This window comes from Cyprinodon tularosa, unplaced genomic scaffold, assembly GCF_016077235.1.
Source record: "Cyprinodon tularosa strain WSP-4 unplaced genomic scaffold, ASM1607723v1 ctg277, whole genome shotgun sequence".
NCBI classification, from domain to species: Eukaryota; Metazoa; Chordata; class Actinopteri; order Cyprinodontiformes; family Cyprinodontidae; genus Cyprinodon; species Cyprinodon tularosa.
In genome coordinates this window covers 723,545-741,147 of record NW_024038982.1, presented here as the reverse complement: position 1 = coordinate 741,147, position 17,603 = coordinate 723,545, and the positions used below count along the sequence as shown (strand labels likewise).

Sequence of the window (17,603 nt, the reverse complement as noted above, 5' to 3'; positions counted from 1 at the left end):
AGTCTTAAAGTAACTAAATATGGTTAAATAAATGCAAAAGCAGTTGTAGTATTTTTTCCATTGTAAATTAAATAATGATCAAAATCTGAGCCAACAATGATTACATATGTAATGGGTTTTAATTTGCATTGCTTTCTCAATAACTGCTACCTTGTAAGTGCCATCAGCTGTAAGAGATAGGCATCCACTTCTGAGGTTGATGGTTAAAGACCCACCTTAAATGTTTGAAAATTGCAATAAACCACAAGAAATATTTTGGCTAATGTGACTAATTTGTATTGGTTTGCCCTAATACAAATATAGATTGGGTAAAAACACTACCAAATTAGATTGGTTAGTTTAACTGTGGAAAAACTATTATGTTTGAATACAATGACTAACATCTTTCATTTTGCTCACCATTGCCCAATTTGCACAAGCACTTTCACTGTCTCCTTGAGCTTATTTCACTAAAATGGCAGAAAAACTGTATCTTAAATGATTTTTCTCTTCTAAGCACACACACACAAAAAAAATAATTAAAAAGATTTTATTATACAGACCAATCATTGATACGACGGAGTATTAGGGCCACACATGAAAAGAAAAAATATTTTTGCCATGACGAGATTAAACTCGACATGTCGACTTTAAACTCGCCATTTCGAGAATAAAGTTGATATATCGTGGCGACTTTAATCTCGACATTCCAAAGTTTGGAGAAAAGAGCAACCGCGCTCCACAGCTGCAGTCTGCGTTTTAAGAGTGAAGGTAGTCTTTGACGTGCTGCAACTGTATAATCATCACAGAAAGTACAATTTCACCAAATCATCTACACAAGGCATGTGTGATTCTGGATTCTGTGCATGTATCCTGTGCAGCGGTTGGCTCTCTTGAACTAATTTCAACTTTATTGTCGACACGTCGAGATTAAACTCAACATGACATTTCAACTTTATTCTCGAAATGGCGAGTTTAAAGTCGACAGGGCGAGTTTAAAGTCGACACGTCGAGATTAAACTCAACATGACATTTCAACTTTATTCTCGAAATGTTGAGTTTAATGTCGACATGTCGACTTTAAAGTCGACATGTCGAGTTTAATCTCGTCATGGCAAAAATATTTTTTCTCTTCATGTGTGGCCCTAATACTCCGTCGTACATTGACAATTTCAAAGGAACTGAAATGGGAAAAAAGCAAATTGAGAAAAACAATTGCAAAAAAAATCACCAATTTTATTACTAACTGTAGTTCTGCATGCCACCAGTGGGTGCTGAAATGGTAAAATGATGCTTCATGAACTGTGGGAATCATTGAAGCAATTTAGCCAAACGGTTCAAATGCTTCATGAGGCTTTACCTCACCCTAATTACTCTTCACTATTATGTTTTTTTTTGTACACTGTTCTAAGGCCCACATTTGTGTGATAATTTTTTAGATAATTTTTTTTGCTGCTGTAACACCAGAATTTCCCCATTGTAGGACAATAAAGGGAATTTCTATGCTATTCTATTCTAACATATCTTAATATCATATGCTCTCTGATTCTACCTAGTGTAAAGTGAGAATAGATAGATAAATTAGATAGATAAAAGAGACGGTTTAATTGTTACATGCACAGTTATACACAGTCAAATCCACTTATACTTAAAGGTATAGTGGAGGAATTTCGTTAATTTTTGAAAAGACCCGCCCTCTCCATGAAAAAAACAATGCACATGCACAACCCTGTACCCTCCCCCGAGAGGGAACACCTATTAAACATGTGGAAGACCATGCACAAGCCTATTTCTCCTTGTGCACGCTTTGTTTAAAAGTTCCTCTTTGGGTCACTCATACAAGTTTATTTTCCACAAGAAGATTTGCAGTTTTTTTACTGTGTCAGACTCATCAGTATTGACAATTAGGAGGACCACTTATTTTGATGATCCACCATGTATTTTTAAAAATCCCATACAACCTCTCAATCAGTTAGCTTTATGCTAATGGTTGTTTTTTGTGTGAAATAATTACCAAAGGTATCGGGTCTGTTGCAGATCTGCATGCATTTTGGATGTGCCGCCAAGTACTTCCACCGAACTACTGGCACCCTATAGCACACCGACTTTATAGATCTTCCAGTGACAGAACTCCCCATTTCTTTACGGCTCTGACTTCACAGTCAGCTGACCAGATTCTTCTTGCTGTTTCATCATGGGGCTAAAGTTTGAGGCTATCAGGCTTTTCTTTCCTTTAAATATTTATTAAGACCAAGCAACACAGCATGATTTGTTTGTTCTTTTGTGATTTTTCTTTTTTTTGTGCCTAGGAGTGCTTTATACCTACTTTAATTTTAATATTTCCATTTATTCACTTAATAAAAATCATTTTCATTCCACCATTTATTGTTTTCAAATGTGCTGTAAATACATAGGATCATATAAATATTAATAATGAAGCTGCTTGAAAAATAATCTGTTGTTATTACCTTTAAGCTTCACAGATACTGAAATGACGCAAAACTTCTAGATTAGATCAGTTTCATTTTAAAATCCTTCTAAAGAGGGAATGAGGTGTATTTTTGTAATCCAGTTTCCTCCCACACTTTAACAGCTGCTCGAATATGAATATTCAATCAGTAAGTGAAAAGTCAAATAATGATGGGTCAAATGTTAATATTGAAATGTGTTGAAATTTTACCCATTCATTGTCCCTTTAGTAGTTTTGCAAGCCATAATCATAGCTATTAAATCACATCTGTATTCAATAATTCAATATATCTTTTTTGAATGGAATTACTCAAAAACATTCCTTTTGATGGGATTCTAATCTATGAGATCCACCGCTATGTGTGAACTAATCTGATACATTAAAGTTGATAAAAGGTAATTCTAAACATGTAAAGAATATTCTTGGTGTTTATATTATCCACTGTAAACTGAGGAGTTTTATGTGAAGAAAACATAAAGAAAACCGATTGTATTAAAATAATTTAAATCCCAAAAATATCAGGTTTTGCTGATTTTTTTTTTTTTTTTTTTGTATTCAGCATACATTTTAATAAAGCTTTAAGAGGATAAAAGTATATCTTGTATAACGGGCTGTTTATTGTAGTTGTTTCAGTCGGTGCATAATCTGTTTCTAATATTAACATATGTATTTTAAAATGTCTCGTTTGACTCTTTTTGATCTTTTTTATATTATTATTCGTGACCCCAAAATCCAATTACCTCATAAATATATATCTCTCAGCATGATTACTCATCTATATTGTATTCAAAATGTTTTTATATGTTTAAATAATTTTTTACTCTGTCTTGTCGTTTGCCATATGGTGGATTTACAAGAGTTGTTCCTTTTTAATGTAGTTAAAACATTTTGGCTTTAAATATAAACATTTGCAAAAACACAGCCTGCAATTGAAAACTGTCCAGCTAATAACCTAAGCAGTCTTCACTTGGAAATTAATTCATTATAGTTCACATAATTCTTGTGAATGTGTGTGAAACTGTTTTATGTTTTAATAATACTCCAAAGTTTTTTAATTCCTAACATTATCTTCTCTACTTTCTTGTTCTAGATTATGCATTTGGTTTGAAACAGGTCCTGAATTTATTTTCATCAAAAAATTGAAGGAAAACATTTAAAGTCGATTTTTAATATGTTTAATGATTTGCTAAACATTTTTATTAATTAAGTTATAAAATTTGAGTTTTGATAAAATTATCATACCGCATATTTACATAAATGCAAAACTTGAAAAAACAAAAATACAATACAGTATAAAGAATACAGTCGTTTCCCTCAATGTTCTGATGTGAATGATTGCAGTAAATCCACGTGTTAGAGTAAAGTAGTGAAAAGGTGGAGGAAGTTAAAAAATGAAAATATCTAGGGTTTTTTTTTTATCAGAAAAACAAAACAAAACAAAAAAAATCGAATTACTTGGAGTGTTTCTGCATTTTACTTGGCTTCTTTCTTATAAAAAACGGAATCTTAAATGAACTGCTCCCTTTTAAAGTATGCATAATTAATTCGAAAGTTTGAATTATTCTTTCTTGACTTCAAGATGAGAAAAATTGCACGACGAATTTGAGAGCAGTAGGATGAAATAGTCTAATAGAACGGGACTTTTGATGAAATTAAATAGTGAGGACGCCTCGTCACTAGGGGCGCACACCGTAAAGAGGTTAGCTATACAGCGTAAGAAGAAGAAAAGGGTACCTAGCATGTATGCCTAGCATCTCTTCTAGCAACTCCAGCAATTTATAGCATCCCCTCACCTGCATCATTCGAGGCTAAATGCACACTCAATGAGCTATAATATCCATATTTTCACTGTTTTCCTTCCAACAATATTTATTTAGAATACTAACGCTGTAATAGTTATTACAAAGCAACGGTTTCCGTGTACATGCAAATGCTAACAGCAAACACCGAGCACCATAAACATGATAGGTTGTTAAGTGACGCTTCCTTCAGCCTGATTGGTCGCTTTTTTAACGCTCTGCCGTCACAACTGTAGAGATACGTAAGGAGGACATATGAGAAGTAAGTTCCTTTGGTTTTCTGTGTTAATTAAGTAGTTTAAGCTATTAAATCATAGCTATATTGGAATGAGCTCTCCACTAGAATGAACTATACGATGTAAAGGGACGTTAAACGAAAAGTATTTGATCTGTTTTTAATCAGCATGTTAGCGTACTTGCAGATTAATGTGGGCGCTGCTCACAGATGAAGTAATAATTTAACAGCTTGTTAAGATAGCCACGATTTGTTGTTAAAATATGACCTGCTTGATATGGACTATCTGGTAGTTTGTGGTTTAACAGAGTGTTTAAGCACAGTTATATGATAGCATTCTGTAATACAGCAAATACACACGTTCTTCGAACGTGGTTTCACATTATAAAGGCTGGTTTAAGTTATTGCTACATAGCTTCATTATTTAGGATAAAGGTCTTACATCTTATCATTTAGCTCAGCAGGCTAACATCCCGGGATTCCTACAATACCCTCAAGTAGCTTGTATTCACCATTCTGTATAGTAGCTTTTAAGTAAAAATTAAGCGCTTTCTGAAAGAAAAATCATTCTCAGACAGCATATTTTTGTTTATAACGTTCCTAATATATATATATATATATATATATATATATATATATATATATATATTTTACTTAAGGGTTATTCATATCTTACTTTACTCACAGTATTTTTTTGTGGTATTAATTATTTTATATCAGGTTGTGTTTTTTTCCTTTCCCAGTAACTAAACAGAATTTCTGTTTTTTCAGTGTTATTTCAGTAGAACAAATAAAAATTTGTCATGAAAGGGCATAATATGCACCTCTATTTAGCACAAATTATGAGCTATTAATATATAAAACTACTTTAACTCTCAGCCAGTCCAATAATCATTGTCAATAAGATTAAATTAACCGTAAATATACAGTCATATGTTTATATTACTATTTTTTTTATGTATTTATTACTGTTTTAAAGGCTGCATTTAAAAAAAATAAAATTGTCTATTGCTGTTTTTAACAAAATTTCTTTTTGTATACACTTGTGTATGCAAAATGACAAAAAATAAATCTGTCTAAGTCTAATCTTTAAAACGTTTAATTCAGAATGGGTCAAGATCTGACATGTTGCAGTATTGTTTTATAAAATGAATAATAATGAATAGTGAAATAATGAAAAGTTTTATTTGTTAGGCACTTTTCACATATACATGATCAAACTAAATGGGAAACATAAAAACATATTTTCACGTGACTCAAAAATGGAAAAACCAAATAAAACAGCAGATTTCCGTTTCACATTTTTTCTTAACTGAAAGTAGAAAGTTTTAAGAGATTAGAAGTGTCTACATTGAAATCGAAAATCTCTGCTAAGTACTGACGAAGGCAACTGCTCGGTGGTTGTCTTTAGGGATATTAGGAGTGACTATGATCTCCCCCCCCCCTTGTTTTGTAGGAGTTTTTTAGTTTTTAAGTCAAGCGGTTGATCTATTTAGATCATTATTGAACTCATGAGAAATTTCTCAAAAAAGTGAATAATATCTACATTAGAAAATACTGAATAAAACAAATTAAAACAATTAGAATAGAGTAGAAAAAATACTTTAGTGGAATACCTGTAACTGTAACATCACTCTGACATCCTTAGTTGCATTACCTAAAGATTATCTTTGTTCAGGGCCTTCTGCTACAAACCTTACGAATTTTGTAACATTGTTTTGCAGTCAATTCCAAACCAATGTCTTTATTTTTTTAGTTTACTGTCAAATTCTGTGTAGGTTTTCAAGTAAAGATATGATAGGACTCGACAGAAATATCTTTATACATCAAGTAATCTTGTATGTAAAATGTAAAATCCCAACTCCAAATAAACATTTTTTTGTTTTTCTCTCAAGTTTTATAGTAAAATGACATATATTGCCTATAAAAACTAGCTTTAATTTTAGTCAACCCCTCTGGGAATTTACCTTAACATAAACAGCCAGGAATAATCATGTTTCATAAGAAAATAACATAACACCCTAAATGTTTGCAACTCTTGCCAAGAAATAGTGAATCAGTTATGAACTTACATCTATGAACAAAAAGTGATAACTGATTTCACTCTGAGCTACGGAAGCCCAAGGAGTGGATTGTTGGGGAAAAAATGCAGCTTTTCTTAAAATATTAAATCTTCATAAACAAAAAAAAATGTAATTAATCTCTTTTTTTTAACTGATTAATTGTCCATCCTTTATAATAACCAATGAGTAACAGAGTAAAAGCTAGACTCCAACTCAGCACCCTTTTATAAGATGTAAACAACTGCCTGTAAACAACTAAAAATTACAACAGAGTAATACATTTTGGTATACTAATGTAATAAAACAAAATAGCCTCATAAAACTATATAATTATTCATTAGATTAAAAACTTTATTTAGATATATCCTATCTCATTCATTTAACCACTTCAAGTAGTTCTTCTTTGAGAGACTACTTTTTGATTATCCAAGTGAGCTCCAAGCTCTGATTGAGCTATCTAGCATTTACACTGTGTGGCTCATATGCCTCCTTTAACCATGATATTCTTACTCTTTTCTCTCTCTCTCCTTTCAGTTGTCTTTGGTTCAAGATACTCTGTGGTAGGTGACCAATTATGAAGAACAAGGGGGCCTAAGCTTCATTGGAATAAATTCAGATGCTCCATGTGGATCCATGTTAATGTAAGCATCATTTTCTGTCCACATGGGGTCATCTTGTGATCATGGAAAAGATTGTTGATTATAATGGAAGAGCAGTAAAACCCAGTGCTACACAAAAGTATGCGTACCACCTTAAACCTCTTTAAATTTGATCTCCCTTCATCTTCCAATCGGGAACTTGCTATTTGCCCATAAAGGGCAGGTTTGTGGAGCCTCATAGCTGCGGAGTGGACAGATTCTCCTGTCTGAGCTGTATATCTTAGCAACTTTGCAACTGACCTGGCTGTTTGTTGTCTTTATGGTGTTTGTCCTGCAAACACCATGAAGCTCACCTGTTTCCTAATGGGAGCGCTGGATTAATGCTAAAGTTAAATTACACAAAGGTTAACACTGTTTATCAGCATGTGACTTCTAAAAGCAAATAGTTTTCTTTTATTGGACGTTATTGAGGCCTATGAACGTAAAGGGCACTGTATTATGTTGCTTATCTTATTTTTCTGATACTTTAATTGTTAAAGAAGCAAAATTCACAATTTAAAGCTTGTGGTTATAAAGCAATTCAATAGGTAAAAGACCTTTGGATGGAACTGTTCACTGTGTTTTGTTTTCTAATATTCTTATTTGATCTGACCAGATTTTGAGTTCATTTAATGCTGATATTCTAAAACGATGCACTGAGTTCTGTCCTGTTGTTCTTAGCTTTTCACTACCCGGTCTGAGCAGAGCAGCGGTGCGTGTAAGGAGACTGGCAGCACAGCTCAGTAAAGCAACCATGTCTACTAACAATCAGGGCTCCAGTCCGTCCTCGGCCGTCAGTGGCGACACTCCCACCGCCGCCATTCTCATCATAGGAGACGAAATACTCAAGGTAATTCCATGTCAGATCTACATGACTGACACTGACACTCTTTGGATGTTTTCTCTGCACAAATCTATAGGCTTTGATGTAGTCAGTATTGTAAACATATACACAGTCAGCCTCTACTCCGTTGGAGTGGCTTGTCATAACTTGAAGAGAACCTTGTGAAACTTGTTTGATGAGCGAGTGATGCTTCATCTTAGGATGACATGCCCACCAAGACTTTGTGACTTGGAACAGTCATGATTTAAACATGAGGACTTTGATTTAGTCAATGTCAGGGTTGACTCTCCAGTCTAGACCTATTTGGTCCTTGGATTTCATCAGACAGGACTTTTTTTGTTTTTCTTTGTAGAAGAAGAAGAAGAAGATGTCCTTGAATTTGTTGTCTTAGTTGTATTGTAGACTGAGTTTTGCATCTGTTTCAGGGTCACACTGTGGACATCAACAGCACCTTCCTAACACGAGCTCTCAGAAGGCTCGGAGTGTCTGTGCAGCGTATAACGGTTATACCAGATGTACACGAGGTCATAGCCAAGGAGGTGGTCGTCCTCTCCTCCCAGTATACCCACCTGATAACGTCAGGTGGCGTGGGCCCCACTCATGACGATATAACCCTGGAGAGCATTGCTGCGGCGTTTCAAGAGGAGGTGTATCCCCATCCTGAGCTGGCCAAGCTGGTTGAAGAATTCTTCGGGGTGACGGACAAAGACAGCCCGGCCATGAAATTAGCCATGGTGCCTCGTTCAGCCAAACTTAACTACGGGACTGATCCTCAGACTGGTAAACGGCAGCGCTACCCAGTGGTGAGTGAACTCAGGATTAAGAAGAATAATACTGTGAAAATGAAATCAAGAGAAAAGACCTTTACACAATTAAAACTGCCTCCTCCATCATCACCCCAGTAGATGACCTCTTAGCCGTTTGTCATAATAATAATAGAACACAAATGGAGAATACAGAAGAAGGGATCATTGATCTTCCCTCTTTGCAGTGTCTCTAGATCTTTTAGTTCCAGCTCCTTTCTCATACTCTCCTTTACCCCATACATTGCCCTGTATTTGATCACTATCCTGGTGTAAGACCCAATCATTATTCCACCTGATTTGGAGGCAATGCTTCCCAGTGCCATGCCTGCTAACCTGTTCCTAAGTTCTTAGAAAAGCCAAGAACCAAGCCCACAGCATGACACCTTTTCCACCAAACATTGCAATGTCTAATAAGTGCATTTTTTTACACACTCACCCTCTGTTTTACACCAAATGTACTGAGAATAGGTTTGTGGCTGTTATTACACATTTATATACAATTTTACAGACATGCCAACTTATTATAATTATAACGGAGCATGTATTTGGTTTAACTTGCCCATGTAGACTCACGTCTTAGCCATTGTTTCTCGTATCATCACTTAAATTTTGGCCACCTTTTTACAGGTCAGCGTCCGTAATGTGTATGTGTTTCCTGGGACCCCGTCATTTATGGAAATGGCCTTTACTGGGCTGGAGCACGTCTTTGCTAGTTCAGGAACCACATTTCATTCTCGTGAGGTAACATTGCCCCATGGCTGTTGTTGACCCCCCCCCCCCCCCCCTCCTTGTTTTAACTGCGGCTTTACTGAATCGGTATGTTTCTTCCAGGTGTTTGTAGATGCAGAGGAAACAGAGATTGCGCCTGTGCTCACCAAACTGCAGGCCAGTTGGGGCCGAAGGGTGGCTCTTGGTTCTTACCCCGACTGGTTGAGCAATTACAGCAAAGTCAGACTGGTGCTGGACTCCAGCAGCCAGGAGGAGGTGGACAAAGCCCGGGATCAGCTGGTGGATCAGCTGCCCAAAGGAAGTGTGGTGTCCTTAGTCAAAGACCCAGTGTCTGTTGCCCCTGCAGAGGTGTACAAACTGGCTAACAGCGGTGAGGCCTGCAGAAATACATTTGTAAAAAAAAATCAGCTTCAAAACTATAAACATGTTTAACACATTTGTATTTTTACATAATTTAATTTACTCTTATGTTCAAAATCAGCTTTTAATGTTGTAATTATTTTACATTTTTCTTTCTAAAGAACCTACATTTGAGGACTGCTATAGATGTGAATGCATTATTAGTATTCTAGGCACGCTTGATAAAAAAAAAAAAAGTCCAGTCAAAAACATGGGAAACATTTTTTAATAAATAACTTCTGGCAGAGTGGGGAATAACTGGTTTACCCTAGATAAAAAAAACATGATGAGTGAAAATGTTGAAATAAGGCATGCAGGTGGCACAGTGGTTTGCGCGCACGACCCATGTACGGAGGCCTTAGTCCTTGACATGGGCGACCAGGTTTCCAATCCGGCCTGTGGTCCTTTCCTGCATGTCTCCCCCTCTCTCTCATACCCCCTTTCCTGTCAGCCTACTGTTGAAAAAAACGAGCCACTAGTGCCATTAAAAAAACAATAATAAATGTTGAAATAACTTGGGATTACAACAAAATTATGAGACCAAACGGTAACATAGGTTAAGCCTCCATTAATGTTGGAACAGAAACGAAGGATGACTTAAACTTTGCCTGTCTACTTTAAATTTCAGTTATCATGAAGTAGTAGCTCACTGTGGAGTTTTTTTTCTCTCACAGGCACAGCTTTGGGTGAGAAAGTGAAATTTGCACTGAAAACAATAGAGGCAGCGCTGGATCAGTATTCAACTGAGCAAGTCTGCGTTGGCTTCAATGGAGGCAAAGACTGCACAGCTCTGCTCCATCTGTACTACTCGACCCTGAAACGGTAACTGGAAAGGATGGGAGGAGGGACAGATTGAAAGATACATAACCTACAAGGGGGGGCAATAAAAATCAGCAAAGAAATGATACCACAGGGGGGTTAAACATTTCTCACCCAGATTTAAAGGAGGAATTAAAAGGACTTAGATTAGCTTCGAGGTGGAAAATCTGTTGACTGAGTATCTTTTTTATTGTAGGCATTCTTCACAGATTGTCTCATCTAATCTTCTGCTGTCTTCCTGATGTTGATCTTTGATGTCTGATTTCTCTCTTCCCTCCACTATCAGGCGGTGTCCAGATGGGAAAGGCAAGGTTAAAGCTCTTTATATCCGTAACGTCTCACCATTCCCAGAAATGGAGAGATTCCTACAAGACACAATAAAAAAGTGAGTCATCAGTTTAGTCTTTTCTCTCTGGGGTTAATTTCCGTTTGTACCATTTTGGAGATTTACAGAAGAACTCATATCCACTGGGTTTTTACATATTTTGTGATGTTACAATAACAAACAGTTTTCTTCATCTCAGTTTAATGTAAACTGAAATAAATCTGTGATATACAGCCGCTGGGTGAAATAGTATCTCACACAGAGCAACCAGTTATGCATCGGGGCGCTGGGCTACCATGGGCGCCTAAGCTACAGTTGGACAGTCATATCTAGTCGGTAATTTGTGGATGTGTGGGATGTTTTTTTTGCATGTGATATGATCAGTAACAGACGCACCTCACTGAATCGGATTTTAAATGTCTTCACTCGGATATAACACTACAGGACGGCTGTGATGTATCTGATAAATCAGCGTCCAGTTAGCAACTGATATCATTTTTTATTTGATGTTTCATTGCTGTATTTTTTAAAAGTTCTTTACACAAAATGAATGTCATTCGGCTGTAAGGATCAAGAAGAAGAGAAGAAAACATCTGGACAGAGAGTAAGGCAACTGGTTGGTCTAATATTAGGTGGAAGTGTAGGAGCAGCTACTGAATACCAAGTAATTCATTTTTAAATATTATTTTTACTGAAAAAGTGCATTAGAAAAATGTGTAATGTAATTATTACTATTAAATGTTGCTTTGAATGAGGATTGGTGATGACATTTGCTATAGAGGAGACCAGTGATGGCATTAGGTAGAAATAAACAACTAGTAAGGTTATAACAACGTGCTGATCACCTATTCGCTGTTTCCTCGACAATCAGCTGAGAGGTGTAAATGAAACAGAGGAACAGAGAGAGTGTGTATAGAAACTGTAATAAAAATCACTACATGAATGAATAAGATTAATAGATGTAAACATTAAAAAAGGGGTTGGGGTGATTGTTAGATGACTGCATACTCCTTAGAAAGTTGTAAGTTGTGCCCTTGAGAGCCCCTTTCAGGTCATCATCTGACAATAAAGACTTGGAAAACTCCTTTAAATGACCAATGGAGCCAGGACAGCATCACTTTACATGATTTTCTCAGAGGTAAAAGCATTTAGCCTCATTGAGAGTGAACAGGGATGAACACACCAGACAAGGTTTTCTTCAAGAGGTCTTCTATAGCTCCAACCCAGATAGACCACAGAATTGTTTCAGTCGGGCTACGCAGCGATTCAGCGGCAATTTCATGGGTCTGACTGGAAGAGAGAGGTGGTTACAAAGTACAACACGTCTGCTTTGGGAGAAATGCATTCATTTTCCGCCACGCTTATTCCTGCTGGGGTCGCGAGGGTTGCTGATGCCCATCTCCAGTTGTCAATGGCCAGTCTATCACAGGGCAACAGAGAGAGAAACCATTCACACACACACTCACACCTAAGGAGAATTTAGAGAAGCCATTTTGCCTAACAGTCATGTTTTTGGACTGTGAGAGGAAGCCAGACAACTCAGAGAGAACCCATGCATTCATAGGGAAAACATGCAAACTCCATACAGGAACCCGGAACCTTCCCACTGGTGCACTGAGCAGCCATCTTTGGGAGAAATGCAAAATAAAATCTCAACAATCAGGTTTGGAGTCGCACAACGTGTCTATAAACAGGTGGGGCAGACGGAGGCAAAACCAATAAATCATTTTAGCAGACAGAATACTTTACCTATGAGAGGTGTTCAGGAGGACATGTAATGGACGAAGCAAACTAGTGATCCTCTTTTAGCCTCACAAAAACAACTTCAAAATTTCGTGAATATGCTCGACTTTCTGTTTGTTCATCACATAAAAAGCTAATAAAATGCATTAAAGTTTGTGGTTGAAATATGACACAGAATTAATAATCTGTAGCCTTTTGTAAAGTACTGTGTAGTTCACCCCATTGGTGCTTTTAGTCCATTTATTCATTTCAGTCTCTTCCAGATATGACTTGGAGTTAATCTCTGTGGAGGGAAGCATTCGACAGGCCCTTTACGAGCTGCATGATAAGGAGCCCGGGCTGAAAGCCGTCCTGATGGGAACCAGGAGAACTGACCCCTATTCCCACACCCTGACACCTATGTGCCCCACAGATCCTGGCTGGCCGGAATACATGAGAGTCAATCCACTGCTGGTATGACAGACCAACACGCTGCATGTTCATGTCATGTTGTTTGGAGTTTTAAATGTTTGTTTTCTACTCACTAGAGGTCTGTCTTTTTGTGTGCAGGTACATCGAAAAAAAACACAAATACAGTAAATGAGTTGAAAATGAAATAATTAGGTTTTATCAGTTCATTCCATCTAGATAAAAAATACTTAAAAAATGTGTTTCTTATAGTTTTGATGATTATGGCTTTTAGGCTATGAAAACCTAAAATTTGTCTTAGAAAATTGGAATGTTGTATAGATGTTAAATATTTTCAACTCATGGTGTGACACTCTAATCAGCCAATTAAATAAAAAAACACCTGCAAAGGCTTCCCAATTGTCCAGTCTATAAGGTTTCTCAGTCTGGGTAAGAAGGCATAACATTCATAGGAAAGACAGCTGAATATAGATGGACAGCAATTCTGTTCAGTTTATTTATATAGCACCAATTCACACAGCATATGTCATCTCAAGGCACTTTACAGTTCACTAGATCATACAGTCAAATTGATTCTAGGTTTTCCCTCTAAGGAAAACCAGTTGATTGCATCGACTCATTGACTTAAAAGCAGTCCCTCACACTAAGCATGCTTGTAGCGACAGTAGAGAGGAAAAACTCCCTTTTAACAGGAAGAAACCTCCAGCAGAACCAGGCTCAGTGTGAGCGGCCATCTGCTGAGAACAACTGGGGTTCAAGGAGAGAGAAGCAAAAATACAAAAAGCAGCTGTTAAAGGCTGCTCTGTCCAGGAAACACAGCCAGGCAGACGAACCCTGAGCCAACTTCCATGTCAGAGGATGGAGAGAGCACATCCAGCCAGTCACAGTCAGACAAACAGGACTACACTGAAAAAACGGGCTGATCTCCAACATCTATAAACAAAGGTGATGATGGCAGCAGCACAGCTGATATTTCTCTCCAGGATGATCTCACAGCCAAACAGGAACAGACGAGGCAAAGCTACTATGAGAAAAAGCAGAGAGAGCATAACGTTAGAGATTGAACTAACAGATTGTGCAGAGTGGGATAATAGAGGTAGAATGAAGCAGAATGATGAAATAGGGGTCCCTATGTCCTCCAGAAGTCTAAGCCTATAGCATCATAACTATAGAGATAGCTCAGGATAACCTGAGCCACTCTAACTATGAAGTTTATAAAAAAGGAAAGTTTTAAGCCTAGCCTTAAAAGTAGACAGGGTGTCTGCCTCATGGACTAAAACTGGTAGTTGGTTCCACAGGAGAGGAGCCTGATAACTAAAAGATCTGCCTCCCATTCTACTTTTAGAAATTCTAGGAACGATTAGTAAACCTGTAGACTGAGAACGAATTGCTCTGTTAGGAACATAAGGAAAAATCAGATCTCTGATATAAGATGGAGATTGGCCATCTAAGGCTCTATATGTGACAGCGGACAGTCACTGACACCTTCTAAAGGGGGATAGACACAGTTATTTGTAAAGAAGCTGGGTGCTCACAGTGCTGTATCTATGTATTTTCATGTGGTGAAATGAGTAGAAGGAAAATGTTTAGTAGAATAAAAAGGTGAACCAGTGAGAGGAATAACTGCAGTCTTGGCAAACAAAATCTACTCAATAATTTGGGGGAGTTCCACATGAAGTGGACTAAAGATTATTGTCAAGAGGAAGATGAGGGTCAATGCAGACAACCTGAAGGCTGCCATCAAAGCTTAAGCAGAACCACAGGCTGATTGCCGAATTCATGACCGAGTATGGAGTACAAAGAATTCAGCATACTTTCTAAGAAGTGTGTCATTATCTTGTTTTTCTTTTTATAAATCTGATCTGACAATCTATAAGCCATAACCATCAAATGCATATATATATATATATATATATATATATATATATATATATATATATATATATATATATATATATATAAGCCATACATAGACATACCCATGCAAATCTTTCTGACATGACATCCTGTAACAACAATATGACCATGTTTTTAAAAGCACAATTTAGATTTTCCAGCAGTGAAAGAAGGAGCTCTCTTCCCTCATTAAGTTAATTTTAATGCTTTAGTCATTAAAGTGGCTCTCTGGGTGAATAATTATTGAGCATCCAATTAGGTGCTTCTGGAAATTACCACTTTTTTCATGCAAAATTCTTTGAACTTTTCTTTTTCTGTGTTGTCAAAAATAACCTAAAAATTTCGTGGAGAACAAATTTGGGTGTTCACTGATGCAGGAGCTTAAGCTGAGGAGACCTTCAGATGTTGCTACGGAGTTGATGGATGCAAGTGTATCTATCCCTGTTAACGCTGATACTAGTGATGGCAATGCTGTTAATCTCCACTGTCTAAGTGCAACATAAATTGACTGAAATAAAGAGCAGTGGGGTTGATTGTGTTAGAGCTACTAGCAGAGTAATGCCTTTAATTTGCATCCATTTAAACGAAAAGGTTTATTCATTTAATTGAGCTATTTCTTACCTTGAGCCATTTTTCCTGTTTGCTTTTGGTTGGAACGGGGATTTACTTTATCATTATTAAATGATTTTTGGTGTCTTGTATGGGCAGATAAGGTATATCACTGACAGAAATCTTTAAACAAATTCATTCATAACTGAACTATAGAAAAGGGGAAGCTTCTCCCCTGGCATCTCAAGCCTCTCATGACAAGAGTTTAAAATGACCCTGTGCTTCTTCAACTCGATGTTGTTTAGGTGTGAAATTAAATATTAAGTACTCCTTTAACTTTAACAAACGACATAATAAAACCACAGATCACAAACTACTTTAAAGAATCTTCATTTCCTGTTGGATAAACTAGTTTTAATGACCAGTAGATGTTCTAGATGTCAAAAATAAATCTGACCCAAGATGATCTGGATGCCTTAAAAAAAAACTTTTAAAAATATTTAGTCTTAAATTTAATTCTGAACTCCGCTTAATCTACTTTAAAAATGGGCTTAAAGCAAAATAAACTATGGGACTTCAATCTAAAAAAGTGTGGGATAAGACATAAAAAACAAAATGAAACAATTTAATCCCAAACTATCCAACCTATTGCCATGAATAATCATCACTGCAATAACTGAAACATTTAAAAAAAGATGCTTTACCATGCATTAAAACTATATGTATGATTTATTCAGTATTAATTTGGTTAAATCAGATGTTTCCCTTCGCCCTCTAGGACTGGACATACCATGACATCTGGTCATTCTTGAGGACATTACATGTGCCCTACTGCATCCTCTACGATAAAGGGTAGGGATGCACTCTACATCTACTTGTGTTCCTCTTGATCCTTCAGCTTTTATACCCCCCAAAAAAAACATAACATGTTTGTCCACCTGCAGGTATACATCACTTGGCAGTATGGACAACACTTACCGAAACAAGGCCCTCCAGGTGGTGGATGAGAGAGGCGTGAAGCGGTATAAGCCAGCCTACCTCCTAGAGAATGAAGAAGAGGAGCGAAACTCCCGTGCCTGAAGTTGTCCCTGTTCTTAGGTGTGTTTTTATTTACTATTTAGATGTCAGATTAGCATTCATATTAATTTCATTACAGCATTTTTGATTCTCTGCCTATCCGAAAAAAACCCATACGGTGTCTTTGTGACTGAATGGAAAAAGTATGCATGTTACAGTAATGTGTTTGCAATACTGGTCAATAAAACATCAGTTCTTATGTTGTGTTTTTGTTTTTTGGCCTTTTGTCATATTTCACACACAGAGCTGCAGGATATCCAGAGCACCCCTCGGGTGGTTTTATTCATTGATCCATCTGTCTTGTTTCTAAATCAAATAATCTGCTCAGACAGACAGCTGTTATCAGAGTGCATTTGTGAAAGAAATGTTTAAAAGGTGAGGAGAATCGGGTTTTTAAGGCGCTGTGTGTGCAGCAGAGCTGAAGGTCACCCAGCAGGCTCACTGTAATCTGTGTTTTATTTCACCGGACCTGCTGCTGCGCGTTCCCCCCTCCCTCCTAAGGTTGTAGTTCTCTATAAGGACCTCAAGGGCGCGTTGTTCTCATGTTTTCCAATTTAGCCAGCAGTGATTACAATAAATTACCTTCTCTGTTTCCAGACATGATTGAATCCAGGCTCATCGATTCCCCCCCCCTCTCTCTCTCTCCCTCCCCTGCCTGGAGATTAGTCAACGCGGCGCAGCGGCGATCGATACCGGCCGATCTAATAAAGCGGGTCGCTTACGAGGCCACCGCGGGGCTGCACACACTGTTACACCGGCAATTACCACTTTTAGGTCGGCCCCTCTTCCCCTCCGACTTTTCTGTCCTGGCTTCACGGGTCTGC

General features: G+C 37.2%; 1 protein-coding gene across 2 annotated transcripts; it reads left to right on the top strand.

Annotated features, from left to right (window-relative positions):
* Positions 1-4,197: 4,197 nt before the first annotated feature.
* Positions 4,198-16,978, top strand: flad1 (flavin adenine dinucleotide synthetase 1). 2 transcript variants are annotated; one of them, XM_038290239.1, is made up of 11 exons: positions 4,198-4,510; positions 7,081-7,106; positions 7,866-8,034; positions 8,454-8,831; positions 9,462-9,575; positions 9,666-9,933; positions 10,637-10,784; positions 11,068-11,166; positions 13,113-13,302; positions 16,481-16,554; positions 16,647-16,978. In XM_038290239.1, the coding sequence occupies exons 3-11, from the start codon at positions 7,939-7,941 to the stop codon at positions 16,780-16,782; spliced, it is 1,503 nt and encodes a 500-aa protein (XP_038146167.1). In that variant the 5' UTR covers positions 4,198-4,510; positions 7,081-7,106; positions 7,866-7,938; the 3' UTR covers positions 16,783-16,978. The 2 variants fall into 2 exon arrangements, with proteins under 2 accessions (XP_038146167.1, XP_038146166.1); XM_038290238.1 differs by having other exon boundaries at positions 4,199-4,510; positions 7,081-7,187.
* The last annotated feature ends 625 nt before the right edge of the window (positions 16,979-17,603 follow it).